The following is a 20,625-nucleotide window of genomic DNA, read 5'->3' on the forward strand; positions in this document are numbered from 1 at the left end:
ACACCAGTTTACCTCACCTAAGAGAGCAAGGAGTATGTTTTTTAACCACTCCAGTTTTCAGGCCACTGTTACCAAGCCCAGGGCCTGTCCTGACAAACGCTTCCCAAAGCGTAGTTCTGATGACCGTTTTCCCTTTCCACCAGAAGTGGTCAAGGAGTGGGCTCACTCACCAAAGGTAGACCCTCCGGTGTCTAGAATCTCGGCCCGGACAGTCGTATCTGTGGCCGATGGCACCTCTCTTAAGGATCCCACTGACCGCTAGGTTGACCTTCTGGCCAAATCTGTATATGAGGCGGCAGGAGCCTCGTTCTCCCCGTCCTTTGCAGCAGTGTGGGCTCTTAAGGCAGTCTCTGCTTCTCTGGCGGAGATACATTCCCTCGCCAGGGACTCTATACCCGAGATGGTTGCCTTAACTTCCCAGGCTTCGGCTTTTTCATCCTATGCCATGTCTGCCATTCTGGAGGCTTCTCACCGCACGGCGGTGGCTTCCGCTAATTCCCTCGCGATCCGCAGGATCTTGTGGCTTCGAGAGTGGAAAGCAGACGCTTCTTCCAAGAAGTATCTTGCTGGGCTCCCCTTTGCTGGTTCCCGGCTGTTCGGTGAACAACTGGATGAAATTATTAAGGAAGCTACTGGCGGGAAGAGTACTTCCTTGCCACAAACTAAAACCAGGAAACCTGTCCAGGGCAGGAACCAGTCGAGGTTTCGTTCCTTTCGTTCCTCTAACTGGTCATCCTCTAAGCCCTCAGCTTCGTCCACTAACTCAGCCAAGGATCGCAAACCCAGCTGGCGCGCGAAGCCGCGTCCTCAGAAGAACGGAGGAGCCGCTGCCACTAAGGCAGCCTCCTCTTGACTATCTGGCTGCGCCAGCAATGTCCTTGGTCGGTGGCAGGCTCTCCCACTTTGGCGACGTGTGGTTTCAGCATGTCTCCGATCAGTGGGTGCGGGATATCATCTCCCACGGCTACAGGATAGAATTTTCTTCCAGCCCGCCAAACAGATTTTTTATGTCCACTCCCCCCTGCTCCAAAGCCGCCGCCTTCTCACAGGCCGTGGCATCCTTGCAGGCCAACGGAGTAATTGTTCCGGTTCCCGCCCGGGAACGGTTCAGAGGTTTCTACTCAAACCTCTTCCTAGTCCCCAAGAAGGACGGTTCCTTCCGGCCCATCCTGGATCTCAAGCTTCTCAACAAGCATGTTCAGGTGCGGCACTTTCGCATGGAATCTGCGATCGGTCATTGCCTCAATGACCCAAGGAGATTTTCTAGCATCCATCGACATCAGAGATGCTTATCTGCATGTGCCAATTGCAGTTTCACACCAGCGTTGGCTACGCTTTGCAATCGGAGAGGAACATTTCCAATTCGTGGCTCTCCCCTTCGGGTTAGCCACGGCCCCTCGTGTGTTCACCAAGGTCATGGCAGCAGTGGTTGCGGTTCTGCATCTCCAGGGGTTGGCAGTAATCCCCTACCTGGACGACCTTCTAGTCAAGGCCTCATCCAGTGCAGACTGTCAGCGGAGTGTCTCGCTCACTCTCGCCACGCTTGTTCAATTCGGGTGGCTTGTCAATCTGCCCAAGTCCACTCTGACCCCGACCCAGGAACTTACGTACCTAGGGATGCAATTCGAGACTCTGCCGGCACTTGTGAAGCTGCCCTTAGTCAAACAGCAGTCCCTTCATCTGGCGGTGCGTTCTCTGTTGAAGCCCCGCCGTCATTCCATCAGGCGCCTCATGCAGGTGCTGGGGCAGATGGTGGCGTCAATGGAAGCGGTTCCCTTTGCTCAGTTCCACCTGCGTCCTCTGCAGCTGGACATTCTCCGCTTTTGGGACAAGCGGACCTCTTCCTTGCACAGGCTAGTGGCTCTGTCGCCACAGGCCAGGAGCTCTCTTCAGTGGTGGCTTCGGCCCCTCTCTCTGTCTCAGGGACGCTCCTTCCTGACTCCGTCCTGGGTGATCCTCACCACGGACGCCAGTCTCTCCGGCTGGGGAGCAGTATTTCTCCACCACCGAGCACAGGGCACTTGGACTCCGTCCGAATCAGCCCTCTCGATCAATGTGCTGGAAATCAGGGCTGTACTTCTAGCTCTCGTAGCCTTTCACCACCTGTTGGCGGGCAAGCACATTCGAGTCCAGTCGGACAACGCGACTGCAGTTGCCTACATCAATCACCAGGGTGGGACTCGCAGCCGCCTGGCGATGTTGGAGGTTCAACGCATCCTTCAGTGGACGGAGGACTCCATGTCCACCATATCCGCAGTCCACATCCCAGGCGTAGAAAACTGGGAGGCAGATTATCTCAGCCGTCAAACCGTGGACAGCGGCGAGTGGTCCCTGCATCCGGCAGTGTTCCGGTCAATCTGCCGCAAGTGGGGCACTCCGGAAGTGGATCTAATGGCATCCCGGCACAACAACAAGGTCCCGGTTTACGTGACTCGCTCCCACGATCCTCAGGCCTTGGCAGCGGACGCGCTGGTTCAAGATTGGTCCCAGTTCCGTCTGGCCTACGTGTTTCCCCCTCTAGCTCTCTTGCCCAGAGTCCTGCGCAAGATCAGGATGGAGGGCCGTCGGGTTATAATCATTGCTCCAGACTGGCCCAAGCGAGCTTGGTACCCAGACCTGCTCCGTCTGTCCGTAGAAATGCCGTGGCATCTCCCGGACCGCCCAGACCTTCTCTCTCAAGGTCCGTTTTTCCGCCAGAATTCTGCGGCTCTCAGATTGACGGCGTGGCTCTTGAGTCCTGGATCCTGACGGCTTCAGGCATTCCTTCCGAGGTCATCTCCACTATGACTCAGGCTCGGAAGTCTTCCTCGGCCAGGATTTACCACAGGACTTGGAGGATTTTCCTGTCCTGGTGTCGCTCTTCCGGCCATGCTCCTTGGCCGTTTTCTTTGCCGACCATCCTGTCTTTTCTACAGTCCGGTCTGCAGCTTGGTCTATCCCTCAATTCCCTCAAGGGACAGGTCTCGGCTCTGTCGGTATTGTTCCAGCGGCGTATCGCCCGACTGGCCCAGGTGCGCACCTTCATGCAGGGCGCATCTCGCATCATTCCTCCTTACCGGCGGCCTTTGGATCCCTGGGACCTTAATCTGGTCCTCACGGCCTTACAGAAACCCCCCTTTGAGCCTCTTAGGGAGGTTCCTTTGTTTCGACTTTCACAGAAAGTGGTCTTTCTGGTGGCCATAACTTCTCTCAGGAGAGTCTCTGATTTGGCTGCGCTCTCTTCGGAGTCACCTTTTTTGGTTTTTCACCAAGACAAGGTGGTTCTTCGGCCGACTCCGGACTTTCTCCCTAAGGTGGTGTCTCCTTTCCACCTTAACCAGGACATTTCATTGCCTTCCCTTTGTCCGGCCCCTGTGCATCGCTTTGAGAAAGCGTTGCATACTTTGGATTTGGTGCGGGCGCTCCGAATCTATGTGTCACGCACCGCCGCTCTTAGGCGGTGCACCTCTCTTTTTGTGCTCACCACAGGTCAGCGCAAGGGTCTCTCGGCTTCTAAACCGACCCTAGCTCGTTGGATTAGGTCGGCCATATCCGATGCCTACCAATGTTCTCAGGTGCCCCCACCGCCAGGGATTAAGGCGCACTCGACCAGAGCTGTCGGTGCCTCCTGGGCTTTCAGGCACCAGGCTACGGCTCAGCAGGTTTGTCAGGCTGCCACTTGGTCTAGTCTGCACACCTTTTCGAAGCACTACCAAGTGCATGCACGCGAGCTTGGGCAGACGCATCCTTCAGGCGGCTGTCGCCCATTTTTGAAGTTAGGTTTTGCCTACTTCTCAGTTCTGTTTATTTCCCACCCATGGACTGCTTTGAGACGTCCCATGGTCTGGGTCTCCCATAAGTAACGATGAAGAAAAAGAGAATTTTGTTACTTACCGTAAATTCTTTTTCTTATAGTGCCGACATGGGAGACCCAGCACCCTCCCTGTTGCCTGTTGGCAGTTCTTGTTCCGTGTGTTTTCACCGGCTGTTGTTGTAGACAGAGGTTTCGGTTATTCCGGGTTTTACTCTATCTCTACTTATGGGTGGATGTCCTCCTTCAGCTTTTGCACTAAACTGGTTAGATTTGTCATCCAGGGGGTGTATATGCTCGTAGGGAGGAGCTACACTTTTAGTGTAGTACTTTGTGTGTCCTCCGGAGGCAGAAGCTATACACCCATGGTCTGGGTCTCCCATGTCGGAACTATAAGAAAAAGAATTTACGGTAAGTAACAAAATTCTCTTTTTTACTGCACAGTATAGACACGCCCACCGGCTGCTGTGATTGGGTGCAGTGACACAGCTCTCATTCAGCGTGTGGGCGTGTCTCACTGCAACCAATCACATTTGCCGGTGGGCGGGGAAAGCAGGGAATACGAGATTGTTTAATGAGCGGCCGGCTTTTTCAAAAAAGGAAGCGCCGCCGGAGCAGTGTGAACGCCGTGCAGCGCCGGTGATCGGGATCGGTGAGTATGAGAGAGGGGGGGAAATCACCAGCAAATGAGGTGAATAACGCGATCAGCTGAGCTGTCACTGAGGTTACCCGCTGTCACTGGATCCAGCGGTGGATGCAGCGGTGGCCGCGATTAACCTCAGTGACAGCTCAGCTGATCGCGCTACTCACCTCATTGTGGAGCTGACCGGAGCGGCGGTGAGTAGCGCGATCAGCTGAGCTGTCACTGAGGTTAATCGCGGCCACCGCTGCATCCACCGCTGGATCCAGTGACAGCGGGTAACCTCAGTGACAGCTCCACTGAGATCTCCAGCAGAACTGCTTATCACTGTTGTTCATAGTTTGATAGAACATATATATTTGAGTAACATTTATAAAATTCATATGAAAGTTCAATTATGAAATATTAATAATTTTTTTTAAAGCTGGAGTCGGAGTCGTTACATTTCTACCGACTCCAACCAAAACTAACTCCGACTCCACGACTCAGATTCCTGACTCCACAGCCCTGCGGAGCACTGCAGAGGAATAATCACCTGCGGAGCTGTGAACGCTGACCGAGTCCTGCGATTACTGCTCTGTTGAAAGCAAAGCTGAGATATACCAGAGCTCAGTCAGTGTATCTAATGCCCATAACGTGTGGTGCTTCCCCCCCCACCCCCCCAGAGCCGTGTATCTAATCCCATCATGTTTGGTACCTTCAGAGCTGTGTATCTAATGCCAATCATCTGTGGTACAGCCCGCAGAGATATATATCCAATCCTAGCATGTATTACACATTACACCACTGCATCCATAGAAGTGGAAAAGTTGAAGGAGCGGGGGGGGGGTGAAATTTGGTGTCACACATTACACCACTGCTCTCATAGAAGTGAAAGAAGCGCGGGGGGGGGGTGTCACACATTACACCACTGCTCTCGTAGAAGTGAAAGAAGCGGGGGGGGGGGGTGTCACACATTACACCACTGCTCTCGTAGAAGTGAAAGAAGCGGGGGGGGGGTCACACATTACACCACTGCTCTCGTAGAAGTGAAAGAAGCGGGGGGGGGTGTCCCACATTACACCACTGCTTATATAGAAGTGAAAGGGGCGGGGGGGGGTCACACACTACAACACTGCCCTTCTAGAAGTGAAAGGAGTGGGGGGGGGGTCACACATTACACCACTGCTCTCATAGAAGTGAAAGAAGCTGGGGGGGGTGTCACACATTACACCACTGCTCTTATAGAAGTGAAAGGAGCGGGGCGGGGTCACACATTACAACACTGCTCTCACAGAAGTGGCTGGAGTGGGGATAACACATGACACTGCTGCTCTTATCATATGTGATAAACAACAATGATCCCTGTAGCAAATGTCATCCTATGATACAGGCAACCCATCTAACCTCAGCGTATTATACAGCGAGCAATACCAGCCAGCAGAATCGGAGCAGTTATGGAAGTATTGGTGTAATGTATCATCTCCATTCCATCCACTTCTATGTGGATAGTAGCGTAATGTGTAACACTGCTCCATCCACTTTTATGGGAGCTGTAGTGTCCACATACCAGGATCACTTTGCAGTCACCAACAAAATGGCTCCTCACTGTGATCCTAAACTCCATCTTCCCTTATCCAGAAGGGGAGGAGAGGAGACCTCACACACATAGGAGCAGATTCTGCCCACTATTACTGCAGTCGTAATGTCATTACGGTACACAAGGTTTTCACAGCAAATTTCAGCAGCTGCTCCCCCTAGTGTTTAAAAGTGAAAAATATCAAATTTTAAGTGTCTGTCCACACATGTGACAACAAAACTGCACTTTATGGCCAAAGAAAATGTACCTTGGTCTAAAACAGTGCATGCGATTTTGCTGCATTTTTGACCATGCATTTTTTTAAAGTAAAAACCAGTTAAAAAAAAACAAAAAAACAACCTCTGATGTAATTTCTTTTTTCCTTCATTCTCCATTTTGAAGCCTGTTGACCTCACTTTCTGACAACCTGCATTACATGCATTTAAAAAAAAAAAAATTGTCTGAAAACGCGTGGAAAACATAATGAATTTTCTGCTTGCGTTTTTCATTGTGATTTTTTTTTTTATTACCTCATTGACTTCAATGGGTGAAAAATGCAGGGAAAAACACAAAGAATTGACATGCTGCAGTTTTTTGTCACACAAAAACTACAGACAAAAAAAAGGCAACGTGCGCACAACAAATCTGATTTGTTGGAGAAAGATGTGCCCTTGTTGGCTAAAACTGCACCAAACTGCAACATGCACATGGGGCTTAAATTATTTGTCATACTTTACACCATTAAAAAAAAAAATAAAAAATTAAAAAAGGTAATATATTTAAAAAAAATTGAACATTAATACTTTACAATTTTATTATTATATTTATATTTTTTTTAATTATGGAGAAACGTTTTTGCCAATGGCACCTTCTCCTTCAAAAAATATAAATCTGAAAATTGTGATGTGCATTTGTATACTTAGCAGGGCCACGTTTTGCTGCAATTACTGCTGCAAGTTTTTGCGGCCTGTTACTACCACCTTTGCACATCTAGAGGCTGAAATTTTTGCCCATTCTTCTTTGCACACGAGCGCTAGGTCAGTGAGACTGGATTAAGATGTCTGTGAGCAGCAATTTCCAAGTATTGTCCCAGATTCTCAATGGGATTTTGGTCTGGACTGTGACTGGACCAGTCACACACATGAATATGCTTTGATTTAAACCATCCATTGTAGCTCTGGCAGGATGTTTAGGGTCGTTGTCCTGCTGGAAGGTGAACCTACACCCCAATTTCAAGTCTTTTGCAGCCTCTAACAGCTTTTCCTCCAGGATTGCCCTGTATTTAGCTCCATCTATCTTCTCTTGAACTCTGACCAACTTCCCTGTCCCTTCTGAAGAAAAGCCTCCTCAGAGCAGGATGCAGCCACCACCATGTTTGATAGTGGGGATGGTGGTTTCACAGTGTTGTGTAGTGTTAGTTTTCCTACACACTGTGTTTTGCATTTAGTTCAAAAAGTTCTACTTTGGGGTCATTGGACCAGATCACCTTCTTATTGGGGTTGCTGTGTCTCCTACGTGACTGAAATCCGGAATTCTTATCGCTTGCTTTCAAAAATGTATTTCTTTTTGCCACTCTTCCATAAAGGACACATTTGCGGAGTCTGACTAATAATTGTGCTGTAGACAGATTCCTCCACCTGAGCTGTGGATCTCTGCACCTCCTCCAGCCACCAATGGCCTCTTGACTGCTCCTCTAATTACTCCTCTCCTTCTTAGGATGTCATTGTAGCTGGTCAACCAAGTCTTGGTAGCTTTGCATTTGTGCCATGCTACTTCCATTATTGGATGATGGATTGAACAGTGCTCCGTGAGATGTTCAAAGCTGGGGCTATGTTTGTTTATAACCTAATCCTTCTTTACTCTTCTGCACAACTTTATCCCTGACCCGTCTGAGGTGTTCCTTGGGTTTCATGATGTTGCTTGATCCCTAATGTTTGAGACCTTCACAGAACAACTGTAGTTATACTGAGAATAAATTAATTTACTAATTAGGTGACTTCTGGAGGCAATTGGTCACTCAGGGTTTTATTTAGGGTTATCAGGCTACAGGGGGCTGAATACAAATGCAAGTCACAATTTTCAAATTTATACTTTTAAAGTATTTAGAAAACCAGGTATAATTTCCTTTACACTTCACAAATACTTACTAATTTTCATAGGTATATCCCAATAAAATAAATTTAAAAATTATTAGTGTAACCTGAAAAAAAGCGGATAAGCTTATGGGTATGAATAATTTTTAAAGGCAATGTATATACAGTAGTGTACAAAAAAGACATTGCTGTGCACAAATTCCGTCTTATATTACTTCCTTTAACCTCTTCAGGGTTCAGAAACCTTGAAAAGATTAAGGTCTTGTGCACACTAGAAAATGAAGTTTTCTCAAGAAATTTCTTGAAATCTGAAAGATTAGCGCACTTTTAGCGCAGCTATAACTCATGCGGTTTTACCGCGTTTTGCTGCGTTTTTGTCGCGTTTTTCCACAGGTTGGTCCCTGCGGGTTTGGTTTTTTTACCATTATCTATGGCAAAAAACGCAGGTACCTGCAGAAAAGAAGTGACATGCTCATTCTTTTTCTCAAGAAATTCTGCACAAAGAATGTTCTTGTGAAAAAAACGCAGTGTGCGCACAGCTGTTTTTTTTTTCTCCATAGGATTTGCTGGGGAATGTCTGAAGAAAGGTTACAACCATTTTCTCAAGAAATTTCTGCAGCAAAAATGCACAAAAAACGCGGGTAAAAACACAGTGGGCGCACAGGGCCTAAAAGAAGCAACTTGTATGTTTTGTCCTTTTGTCTGCATAGGCTAGTAAAAGAAAAGAAGAAAAAAAAAAGCACAACAAATTCCAATTTTAACACAAAAAATATTCCCTCCCCCCACCAAAAAAAATAAAAAAAAACACTCAACTCTTCCAGATTTTTTTTATTCATCCTTGTTAAAAAAAAAAAATGAAATAAAAAGTGATGAAAAAGTTCTGTGTACCCAGAAATCCCAGTGAAAACTAGCTATGTAAAATGACAAATGTCTACAGAAAATTAAAATTATTCAAAATAATTGGCCTAAAAAAAATGGCAAACGGCAAAAAAAAAAAAAAAAAGTTTGTGTCCAAAAAAGGTAAAACATTAAAAAACCCTATCTTCATGGCAACTACACTGAACGGTGATATGTATGTACACACATTCAGTTGGGTCCATAAATATCTGGGCAGTGAAACAAGTTTTGGCATTGTAGCCTTTTACCAAAACATCTTCAAGATCCATTTATGACAATCCGGGCTTAAACTGCTAACTCTCGGCTTTAATTTGAGGGTATTCCCCTCCTAATTGGAGTAAATTAGCAATTACAGCTGTTTAATATGTAGTTGCAAGGTCTCAAAAGTAATTGAACAAATGTACTTTACCATAAATAGAATGTTCATTTTTAATACTTTGTAGAGAATCCTTTCTAGGCAACGACCGCCTAAAGTCTTTCGGCCATGGACATCACCAAATGTTGGTTTCCTCCTTTCTGAGGCTTTGCCGCCTTTTCGGCAGCTGACTTCATTTGTTGCTTGTTTGTGGGTCTTTGTACCTTAAGTTTTGTCTTAAGCATGTGAAATGCAGCTCAATGGCTCTGGTTATTGACTCGGCCATTGCAGAATATTCTACTTCTTTACCTTTTATAAGCTCCTATATTGCTTTTGCAGTATGTTTTGGGTCATTGTGCATCTGTACTGTGAAGCACCATCCAACCAGTGCTTAATTTAGTTGAATCTGAGCAAAAAGTCTCTCCTTGTACAATTCAGAATTCATCCAGCTGCTTCTGTCTTCAGTCACATCATCAGTAAACACTAATGACCCAGTGCCAGTGGAAGCCCTTTATACCCGGCCATCACACTACCTCTGCCATGTGTTAGAGGAGGTGCTGTGCTCTGGATCAGGAGCCGTCCAAGCCTTCTCCAGATCATTCTGTTACAGGTTGATCTTACTGTCGTCTGTCCATAGAATGTTTTTCCAGAACTGGCCGAGTTCTCTAGATTTTTTTTTTTTTTTTTTCAACATCTGGCCTTTTTTTTTTTTTTTTTTTTTTTAAACTTTGAATTTTTATTGAGATTTTCAATTTACGTTTTTCATACATAAAATAAAACATAAAATTCACAATTCTTATCGAACCTAGACAAACAATGACAGGACAGGTGAGGAGGGTTAGGAGGGGAGAGGAGAAATAAGAGGGAAGGGTTTCAAGAGTCCATGCTCCTTCCATAGGACCCATAGGACTCAGTCTCACAGATCCTCCTGTCCCGCAAAGTAGTCCCATGGTGCCCACACGGCCTGGAAGCGGTCAACTGTGTCATGCAATAGTGCCGTGAGATGTTCCATGCGTCTAACGTCCAGTAATCTATACTTGAGGCTCTGGAGTGAGGGTGTCCCTGGCTGCCTCCAATTCTTTGCAATTAAGCATCTGGCCGCCGTAAGGATGTGGGACAAAAGCTTAGAGGCCGTTTTTCCCAATCCCCCATTCCCAAGACCCAGAACATAGATCAGGGGATCAAGATCAACCTCTATATATAGTACTTTATGGATCAACCCTCTAACCCGCTCCCAGAAGGGGACTATCCCTGGACAGGACCAGAATATGTGCAGAATGGTGCCCCTGCCTCCCCCGCATCTCCAGCAACAAGCCGGTATGGAGGGGTCTATGCCATGAAGGAAATCTGGAGTGTGGTACCAAAATAGCAAAATTTTATAGATATTTTCCTTATATAGTGTGCATATTGACGTCTTGGCGGCGTTTCCCCAGATTGCTGCCCATTCCTGAGGAAGTATCCGCCTTCCCAATAGAGACTCCCATTTCCGCATGTATGGAAAAGACCCCTCGGGCCCCTCCCGTGAATCAGAAAGCAAAATGTAAATTTCCGAAATCAGCCCCTTAGTATCAGTGCCCCTTCTGCAAATTTTCTCAAAATCTGTGGGAATCGAGGCCCCTGCCCTGCCAAACAAGGAGCCAGCCAAGTCTCTGATCTGCAGATATTGGAAAAACTCTCGATTAGAGAGAGAGAATTTATCTCTAAGGTACTCAAAGGAATGGATCTGCATTGTACTTCCATCTATAATGTCTGCAAATCTGAATAGACCTGCCTTGAGCCAGGGGTGCACCATGTCCGACTCCAGACTGCTTGGGAGCAAGGGTTGGTATATGAAGGACACCAGAGGGGAGCAGGGGGATGCCAAAGGAAATCTTCTAATGCAAAATGCCCAGAGGTCCCTAGTGAACTGCATCGGTCCAAGAAGAGGGGGGGGGCGAATCACACTGGGCCGGGGGCCACAGGAGCGCGTTTGGATGTATAGGCGCCAGCCAAAGTTTTTCAATCTCAGTCCACCTGTTGTATGCCCAAAGGGACACCCAACAGGGGATCCTCCTAAGATGGGCCGCCCAATAGTATTTTAGGATGTCCGGGACAGAAAGCCCCCCCCTGTTTCTCCGAGCCATCAACACCTCCCTGGCCACCCTATGACGTTTGTTACACCAAATAAATCTAAGGATAGCCGCCTGAAGGGACTTCAGCTCCTTTATTGGTACCTTAACTGGGAGGGTTTCAAAGAAATATAATAATTTTGGGAGCAAGCTCATTTTAACCGCCGCAATGCGCCCCATCCACGAAAGAGGGAGGGGCAACCACTTGCTCAAAAGAGTTCTCAGCTCTCGGAAAAGGGGGGGGAAGTTAAGGTTATAGAGGGAATCATAAGTAGATGTGAGGTTAACCCCCAGGTACTTGACCGCATCTGTCTTCCAACGAAACTTAAAATTCAAACGCAGGTAATCCAGGGCCACCGGGTCGAGATTCAAGGGCATTGCCTCCGTTTTGCTAGAGTTGATCTTATACCCCGAAAGGCTCCCGTACCTACCCAAGGTGCACATTAAAATTGGAAGCGACACATGGATGTTAGTAAGTGTAATGAGCACATCGTCGGCAAAAAGTGAGATTTTAAACTGTTTATTCCTGACCAGGACCCCCGAGATGTCTGGGTTGCTCCTGACCGAGGCCGCGAGGGGCTCTATGCATAGTGCAAAAAGGAGGGGGGACAGGGGGCACCCCTGCCTGGTGCCATTGGAGATGAGAAAAGGCTTAGAGATGTGGAGGGGGAGTTTGATAGAGGCCGTAGGAGCGCTATACAGGGACTTCAAGGCCCGCATAAAGCCACCCGAGATCCCAAAGACCTCCATTGTCTTGAAGAGAAAAGGCCACGCAAGGCGGTCAAAAGCCTTCTCTGCATCTAGACTCAACACCAACGCCTGTTGCTTCGTCCGATTTGCCACATCCACCAGGTCTATGACCTTCCTGGTGTTGTCCCCCCCCTGACGGCAAGGGACAAAACCCACCTGGTCTTTATACACGAGTTGGGGCAACCATCGATTAAGCCTGGCCGCCAAGAGCTTGGTGAACATCTTCAAATCGGAGTTCAAAAGGGCTATTGGTCTATAATTAGCACAGTCCAATGGGTCCCTGGGTGGCTTGGGCAGGAGGATTAAATGGGAGTGTAGCATGGATGGAGGGATAGGGTCACCCTGAAGGAAAGAGTTAAACAAGGCGGCCATGTGTGGGAGGAGCTCCGCCGCAAACACCTTGTAATAAAAATAAGTAAAGCCGTCCGGGCCCGGTGACTTCCCGCCAGGCAGGGCTTCCAGAACTTGCTCCAGTTCCTCTGTAGTAATCTCTTCATTCAAAGCCGCGGCTGCTCCGCAAGGCAGTGAAGGGAGCTCAAGGGCCGAAAAATAGTCCCCAAGTGCCCCAGCCCCGCGCGAAGCCATGCCCGGGGGAACCGGAAGGTTATAAAGCTTGTTGTAGTAATTGAAAAAAATGTCAGCTATTGAAGCGGGGTGATAGTGGATAGTGCCCTTTTCGTCGCGCAGAGCCTGAGGGCATGAGGATGTAGCGCGCTCCTTAAGCTGCCTGGCGAGTAAGGTATGAGCCTTATTACTCCTTTCATAGTATCTTTGTTTGGAAAAGGTTAGCAATTTTTCTGCTCTGCCAATTGCCAAGTCTCTCAACTTTTCCCTAAGGCTGATGACTCTCCTAAGAATAGTCAGTGATGGGGCAGCCGCCAGTCTCCCCTCCTGTAGCTTAAGATGGGCCGTTATAGAGTCCCGCTGGCTTGTGGCATTCTTTTTAGCCCTGGCGCCCTCTCTAATGCATAGTCCCCTCATCACTGCCTTGTGAGCTTCCCAGAGTGTTGCCGGCGACGTGACCGTGCCCGTGTTCAACTGAAAGAATTCGACCAGTTGCTTATTTAAAAAGGCCCTAGTGTCGGGATTTTTGATCAGAGATTCATTAAGGCGCCAATGCTGAGGCCTAGGTCGAGGACCATCTTTCTTGAAGTCCATTATGAGTGGGGAATGGTCTGACCACGTAATGGATCCCATTTCCACCCTCTCAAGACGCCCCAGCAGCTGTGAGTCAATGAAAAAATAGTCTATTCTGGTGTGCGTCTGATGCGGATGCGAGTAGAAGGAAAAGGCCTTCTCTCCCGGGTGGTCCACCCTCCAAGCGTCGTATAAAGCCCCTGATCTAATGAGCCTACGAAAGTCCCGGGACAAATTTTTCAAAGCACCCGATGGAGGGTGTCCACCCACAGAGAGTCTGTCGGCCACCTCCGAAAAAGGGATGTTAAAGTCTCCCCCCAACACCGTAGAGGCCGGTGCCAGTCCGCCTATCAGATCGAGTATTTTCTTAAGAAAGCGTATCTGCCCTTCATTAGGTGCATAAATGTTGGCCATTATGTGCGGGGATCCCCCCAGTTGGCCCTCCAGAATCACATATCTACCCTCTGGATCGCAGTGAGAACCCGTAATTTGTAGAGGACAACTGGAGGATATTAAAATAGCAACTCCCCCCCTCTTGGAGCCCGAGTAAGCCGAGTAATGGATGGGAAAGCGGTGGGACGCAAATTTGAAAGTGTTTGATTCCACAAAATGTGTTTCTTGGATAAAGGCTATGTCTGCACCTGATGTTTTCAGTTCCTGTAGCAGCAATTTCCTCTTACGGGGTGAATTCAGACCTTTTACGTTAAGAGAGATAATGCGGGTCATATCTAAAACTTAGAAGTAAGAAAAAGCTAATGGCACACCTATACCGTCGGGGGCATGACTTCCCCTGTGAAGCCGGCCAGAGGAGATGGTCCATACGACAAAGGGCCGCAGCTCCCAGGGACTCTAGAAGGGGTGGTACCTGAAAGGACACATAAGGAAAAAACATCGGGGAGGGGGGAAGACAAGGACAAACATAGAAATGAACATGAATTAAGAACATTAACCAAAATGCATAAACCTTAGGCATAGATTCCCGGGGGGTCAACCCGGAAGGGAGAGACCTAGAGGGAGGTTCCCCAACCCGTCTGAGCTAAGAGAGCCACCCACCTCACTCCCCAGTAGCCCTCCCACGGGGGTCAGTCCAGTGGGCACGGGCCCGTGCCAAAAGGAAACAAGGGAAAAAAAAAAAAAAAAAAAAAAAAAAAAAAACCTCAACCACTAACTCCAAATAAGGGGACCGGGCTCCCGCCAACCCCCCTACCACCCACGGCATCATTGTGGCTACAGCCCCCCCCCTTATGCAGCTCAACAGACCCAGAGGTCCGCAGATGACACAATGGACAGTCAGAGGCTTGCTGTAGAGAGAGTCACAGTATCACAAAGCATGCTCAGCCACTGGAACTCAGAGGGTATAAGAAATAGGCACCAACCAGGTTAAGAAGTGTCCTCAACGGTGAGCCGGGGAGGGGGGCGACCCGCGGCCCCTACCTCCTCTCCCCCCCAAAGCCCCATGCCCTCCACCCCTCACCTTGGACCACACGGGAGGGGGCGGCCCTTCCAACCTTTGCAAGTCCCAATCTGGGATACAGACCGCTGGAATGTCCAGTGCTTCACAGAACAGAGTGGTATCTGCTGGAGTGCGAAGGGTCGCCGATTTACCCCCTCTGCGCGCTGTTAGTGCAAACGGGTAACCCCAGCGGTATGGAACCTGGTGCTCCTTCAGGCTCGTGAGGAGGGGTTTGAGGTGCCGCCTTTTCTGGAGTGTGATGCGAGAAAGATCTGGGAAAAGCTGGATTTCCTTGCCATTGAACACAGGTGCCGTGCGCCTCATTCTAGCCTTAGCCATGATCAGTTCTTTGGTGGAGAAGTCGTGAATGCAACAAATGATGTCCCGGGGTTGGGTGGATAAATTCTTCGGCTGTAAAGCCCTGTGTGCCCTGTCCAGCTTGATGATGTTAGAAGGGGGAGCGTCCAACACTTCATTAAAGATGGATTGTAGTATGGAGTTTGTGTCCTCGGGCCCATCTGACTCTGGGACCCCCCTCACACGGACATTGCAACGGCGTCCTCTGTTGTCGAGATCCTCTATGTGAGACTGCATATCCTCCATTATTTTTTGTTGCGATGTTGCCAGTTTGTGTAATTCTGATACATGGGATCTGGTGATGTCATGCTCTTCCTCCAGGGATTCAATTCTGCTAGACAATTGCTGCAAATCTCTCCTCACTTCAGCTATTTCTGACCTGCAAGTTGCTTTAACCTCACGTATGAGGCATTGAAAGTCCTCTTTAGAAGGAAGTTTACTTATGAAATCATGCATGTCCTTATAGAAGGTGTCTGGCCCTTTAAGGTGAGCACCTGCAGTAATAGACACTGGAGTTTTAGTCTGGTGCTGGGGAAGCTGGGAAGGTTGATCTCCACACCGAGGCCCAGAGGGGGGAAGCAGGCTGCTCTGTTCCCTGATATTACCAGCTGTGGCTGCAGTCCCTTCTCCCGGCAGTGGGGAGGGCTGCCCCCCGACCTCCACCTTATCTCCCACAGCCACTATGTGCTCCTGGGCCTGCTGCTGCTGTGCCTGAGGATCCGATGCAGTGCAGGGCTGCTGAGCCAAGGCATTCCCTGTTGGAACTGCTGCAGAGATTCCTCCACTTTCCCCTGTGTCCCCGCTCACCCACTCCTCCTTCTCTTGCTGCTTAGCAGGCCGGGCCAGTGCCTCCATTTCCCCTCCATGCTCCTGGAAAGATGGCGTCCGGGCCTCCCCTGGACCCTGTTCCAGGCCCAAGAAAGTATCCAGCGCCGTGGTGTGCAGCGGGGGGGCCACCGATGCCTGCTGCGATGGTTTAATCCTCCGTGGTCCCATCCTGAGAGCCGGTGAGTAGGTTTGTGCTTATGATAAGTGCTGATTTAGCTGAGGGTCAACAGGAGCTCCTCTTCCCCACGTCCACTCAGCTCAGCATCCTGGACACGCCCGGCCTTTTTTATTTTTAAGGCTGATTAATGGGTCACACTTTGTGGTGAAGCCTCTGTATTTCCGGTCATGAAATCTTCTCTTTATGGTAGACTTAAATACTGAAAATCCTATCCTTGAGTGTTCTTCACTTGGGTGGATGTTGTGAAGGGGGTTTTCTTCACTATGGAAAAGATTCTGCGATCATCCACCGTGAATGTCCAGGCGTTTTTGAGTTCCCAGCTCACCAGTGCACTCTTTTTAATTTTTTTTAGCAGTATGTAAAGAAACTTTTGATTCGATCCATCCTTACATTTCTTTAACTCTCTGATGGATTTTTTTTATTTATTTTTTTTAAGCCTAATGTTGGTCTTTTCCTCTTCTATAGAGAGCTCCTTTGACCACATGTTGTGGATTCACAGCAACAGCTTCCAAATGCAAATGCCAAACCTAGAATCCGCTCCAAACCTTTTACCTGCTTAATTGATGATGGATTAACAAAGGAATAGCTCATGCAGTCCATGAAAGAGCTTCTGAGATAATTGTTCATTTACCTTTGGTCCCTTGGTCAGGATCGCTGGTGCGTCGCTACATGGTCACTGGTGAGCTGTCAATCAGGCAGATCTCACCAGCCACCAGTCAGCAGCGACTCGTGGAAACTATGCTGCGCTTGGTAACCAAAGTAAATATTGGGTAACTAAGCAAAATGCTTTGCTTAGTTACCCAATATTTACACTGGTTACCAGCGCACACCGCTTAGCGCTGGCTCCCTGCACTCGTAGCCAGGGTACACATAGGTTACTAAACAAAGCGCTTCATTTAGTTACCTGATGTGTACTCTGGCTACGTGTGCAGGGAGCCATTACTGGCAGCCTGAGAGCGGCGTACGCTAGTAACCAAGGTAAATATCGGGTAACCAAGCAAAGCGCTTTGCTTGGTTACCCGATGTGTACCTTGGTTACCAGCGTCCGCAGAAGCTGGCTCCCTGCACATTCAGATCTTTGCTCTCTCGCTGTCAAACACAGCGATGTGTGCTTCACAGTGGGAGAGCAACAAGCAAAAAATGGTCCAGAGCTGTGTGTAACGAGCAGCGATCTCACAGCAGGGGCCAGATCGCTGCTCAGTGTCCACACAGCGAGATCGCTAATGAGGTCACTGGTTAGTCACAAAACCTGTGACTCAGCAGCGATCTCGCTGTGTGAGAAGTACTCCTAAGGGAGGGCTACATATTAACGAGCTGTAGATCCCAAACAGATACCAAACCCTTAGTGCAAGTATAATGTGAATACCCTCAAATTAAATCTGAGAGTGTGCACTTTAAGCCAATACTGATTATATAACTGGATCTTGAAGATGTTTTGGTAAACAGCTAAATTTATCACTGTTCAAATATTTCTAGACCTGACGATAGATTAATAGATTTAGAAGTCATAATGAGCAAAAAAAATTTAGACTTCAGGAATTGATGTATTTTTCTTCATTCTGCTACCAAAAAATTGTAATAAAAATAGATCAAAAAGTCATATAAAATTTTTCTCGAGTATAAGCCAAGTTCTTCAGACCATTTTTGTATGCTGAAAATGCCACCCCTTTTGGTTTATACTCGAGTGAGGGTCCCAAAAAAAATTATTCTTAACTGTCCTGCAGTGTCCTCTTACCTGCTTCTTGCGGACCACTGGCACAAAGACCCCTCGATCTCGGCCAGTGCCATAGGCACAGTATTTAATTCACTTAAATGATTTGCTGTGCCACAAAGCATTTAAGTGAAGTAAATAAAGTGCCTATGACAGCAGTGGCTCCTGCACCAACTGAGATTGAAGGGTCTTTGTGCCGGTGGTCCTCAAGAAGAAGCAGGTAAGAAGACACTGTGGGAACAAAGGACAGGTAAGAATAATTTTTGTGTGTATACAATGGCATAATGGGGGACAAGAAGGGACCAGTAGGAGGACATTACTAAAAGATGGGCACATTACTACAGGAAACAATATGGGCACATTACTACAGGAAACAATATGGGCACATTTCTACAGGAAACAATATGGGCACATTACTACAGGAAACAATATGGGCACATTACTACTGGAAACAATATGGGCACATTACTACAGGAAACAATATGGGCACATTACTACAGGAAACAATATGGGCACATTACTACTGGAAACAATATGGGCACATTACTACAGGAAACAATATGGGCACGTTACAGGAAACAATATGGGCACATTACTACTGGAGATAATATGGGCACATTACTACAGGAAACAATATGGGCACATTACTACAGGAAACAATATGGGCATATTACTACAGGAAACAATATGGGCACATTACTACAGGAAACAATATGGGCACGTTACTACTGGAAACAATATGGGCATATTACATTATTTTGGTATTTTTTTTTTATTTTTATTTACCAGTAGCTGCTGCATTTCCCACCCTAGGCTTGTACTCGAGTCAATAAGTTTTCCCAGTTTTTGTGGTAAAATTAGGGGCCTCTGCTTATACTCTGGTCGGCTTATACTCGAGGTATATATGGCGATTTCCCTTGTACAGTAGCTTGTAATTGGTCATTAATTGTAATATTGGTACCGGTAAGATATTACTTAAAGTAACCACGACTTTTTTTTTTCTCTATTTGCAGGGGTTCGTTTTAAATTTCATTTTTTTTATGGCGATCATCAAACCATGGAATAAACTTTTGCATGATCAAGATAAAATGAGCACTACAGAGACAAAGCAAGAGAATGCAATTCAGATCGTACACTCACAAGCGGCTAAAATCCTCTGCAACTACGTAACTTTGTGATACCCGCATTTCCTCCATGTTTGTCTGGCATGCGAAAACTTACTGTTCATTCCGGGAGGACTCCGTACTTTCAACGTGGAGCTGCTCGTTGCCATGGAATACATTTGTTTTTCTGTTCCATTTATTCTTGGAACAAAAGAAGATATTATACAGGGAATGTAGACTTTATCAATCGCCCTGAAGACTTTATTAAAAAAAATAAATAAAACTTAAAAAAATAAATAAATTGGCAATTCAGGGTTTTGCAAAAAAAATTGCTGCATTTTTCACACAAGTACTTTGATGAAAAGTACCAAACCAATTGAATTTTTTTTTTTCTATAAATCCTGGAATTGAAGCCTAAAATATCAATTCAATTACAGTTCATACCTTTTAGGATTTCCAGCACTAGCCAAAAGGCACAGGAAATAATATTTATTGACTATTACATTGTTTTTACCAAATATCAATTTTACATTTTTATAAATCACACAGAACTGTAGTCAAAAGGTGTGTAATTTAAAAAAAAAATAAAAAAATCTCCACTTCCCACCCCCCCAAAAAAAATTTTCTTCGAGCTTCATTAAAAAAACTGTCTTCTTCTCCAAGCTTCATTAAAAAACCAACAATCTTCTGCTTTGAGCATCAGTCAAAAAACCACAATCTTCTTCTTCGAGCTTCATTTTATAACAAGGGTCAGATTATGGTTTTTGAAAACATGTATGGTCTTGAGAGATTACATATATTGCACACATCTGTGTTTTTTACTACTCTAGTGTAGCTAAAAGTCATTGTTTTGCCTCTTGGGAAATATGTCTTTTTTTTTTTTTTTTTTCTTCCCACTACTATTCAGGCAGTAATTCTTTACTTTATTCAACCTGGTTACCTATCATCTATAATATTCTTCTCTGTCATCAGTTATAAAAAAAAAAAGTAATCTACCTCCTAGACTGTAGTTCACACTTGTTTTGGTGAATTTGTGCCACTCGCATTTTACGATCATTCCCAGTTTTGTCTTTTTATTGTTTGTTTTTTTTTTTTTGTTTTTTTTTGTTACATTTCTCTTACAGGAGATTTTATGATCAGAAATTGTATAAAGCATTTCTAGTAAGTTTAAATATAAAAAGGTAAAAAAAAACTAAATATTTAAGATTTATTTAAATTTGTTTTTTGAACTTGTCAGTTGTATTATGTGATTTTTATTTTTTTTTGTTCGCTTATATTTTTGGGGATGTGAATTTAAAAAAAAAAACAAAAAACTGTTCCTGTGCTGTTTGCTATTCATTTATTTTTTTTTTGTTTACTTTGATAAGTGATTTTAAATATATTTTATTGAAATTATTACTGTTTGCAAAATTTGAAAAGAACAGTTGAAGGTTTGTCACTGCTTTTAAACCTTACGACATTGACAAATATATTTTACTTAGAGGTATACACAACATGAGATGTGGTTTATGCTATTTTTTATTCTGGCATGAAATCCTGTGATTGTCAGATGTGTTTTAAAATGGAAACAAAAACCTTTTATGCTGTTTCAAGCACTTAACCTTATAGATGGGGCTATCGTGATACCTTTTATATACTTGTAATCAATAAAAAAAAACTTTATTAAA

General features: G+C 46.2%; 1 protein-coding gene across 5 annotated transcripts in view; it reads left to right on the forward strand.

The window, feature by feature from the left end:
• Positions 1-20,625, forward strand: part of PRDM2 (PR/SET domain 2) — a 164,737-nt gene extending 144,112 nt beyond the window's left edge. For all 5 annotated transcript variants that reach the window (XM_075328995.1, XM_075328994.1, XM_075328996.1 and 2 more), the window contains one exon: positions 18,869-20,625. Coding sequence is in view for 4 of the 5 variants with exons in the window: in XM_075328994.1 (XP_075185109.1) it covers positions 18,869-18,881 (13 nt within the window). In the remaining variant the exon portion in view is untranslated. The remainder of the gene's footprint in view (positions 1-18,868) is intronic.

This window comes from Anomaloglossus baeobatrachus, chromosome 11, assembly GCF_048569485.1.
Source record: "Anomaloglossus baeobatrachus isolate aAnoBae1 chromosome 11, aAnoBae1.hap1, whole genome shotgun sequence".
In the NCBI taxonomy this organism is placed as follows: domain Eukaryota; kingdom Metazoa; phylum Chordata; class Amphibia; order Anura; family Aromobatidae; genus Anomaloglossus; species Anomaloglossus baeobatrachus.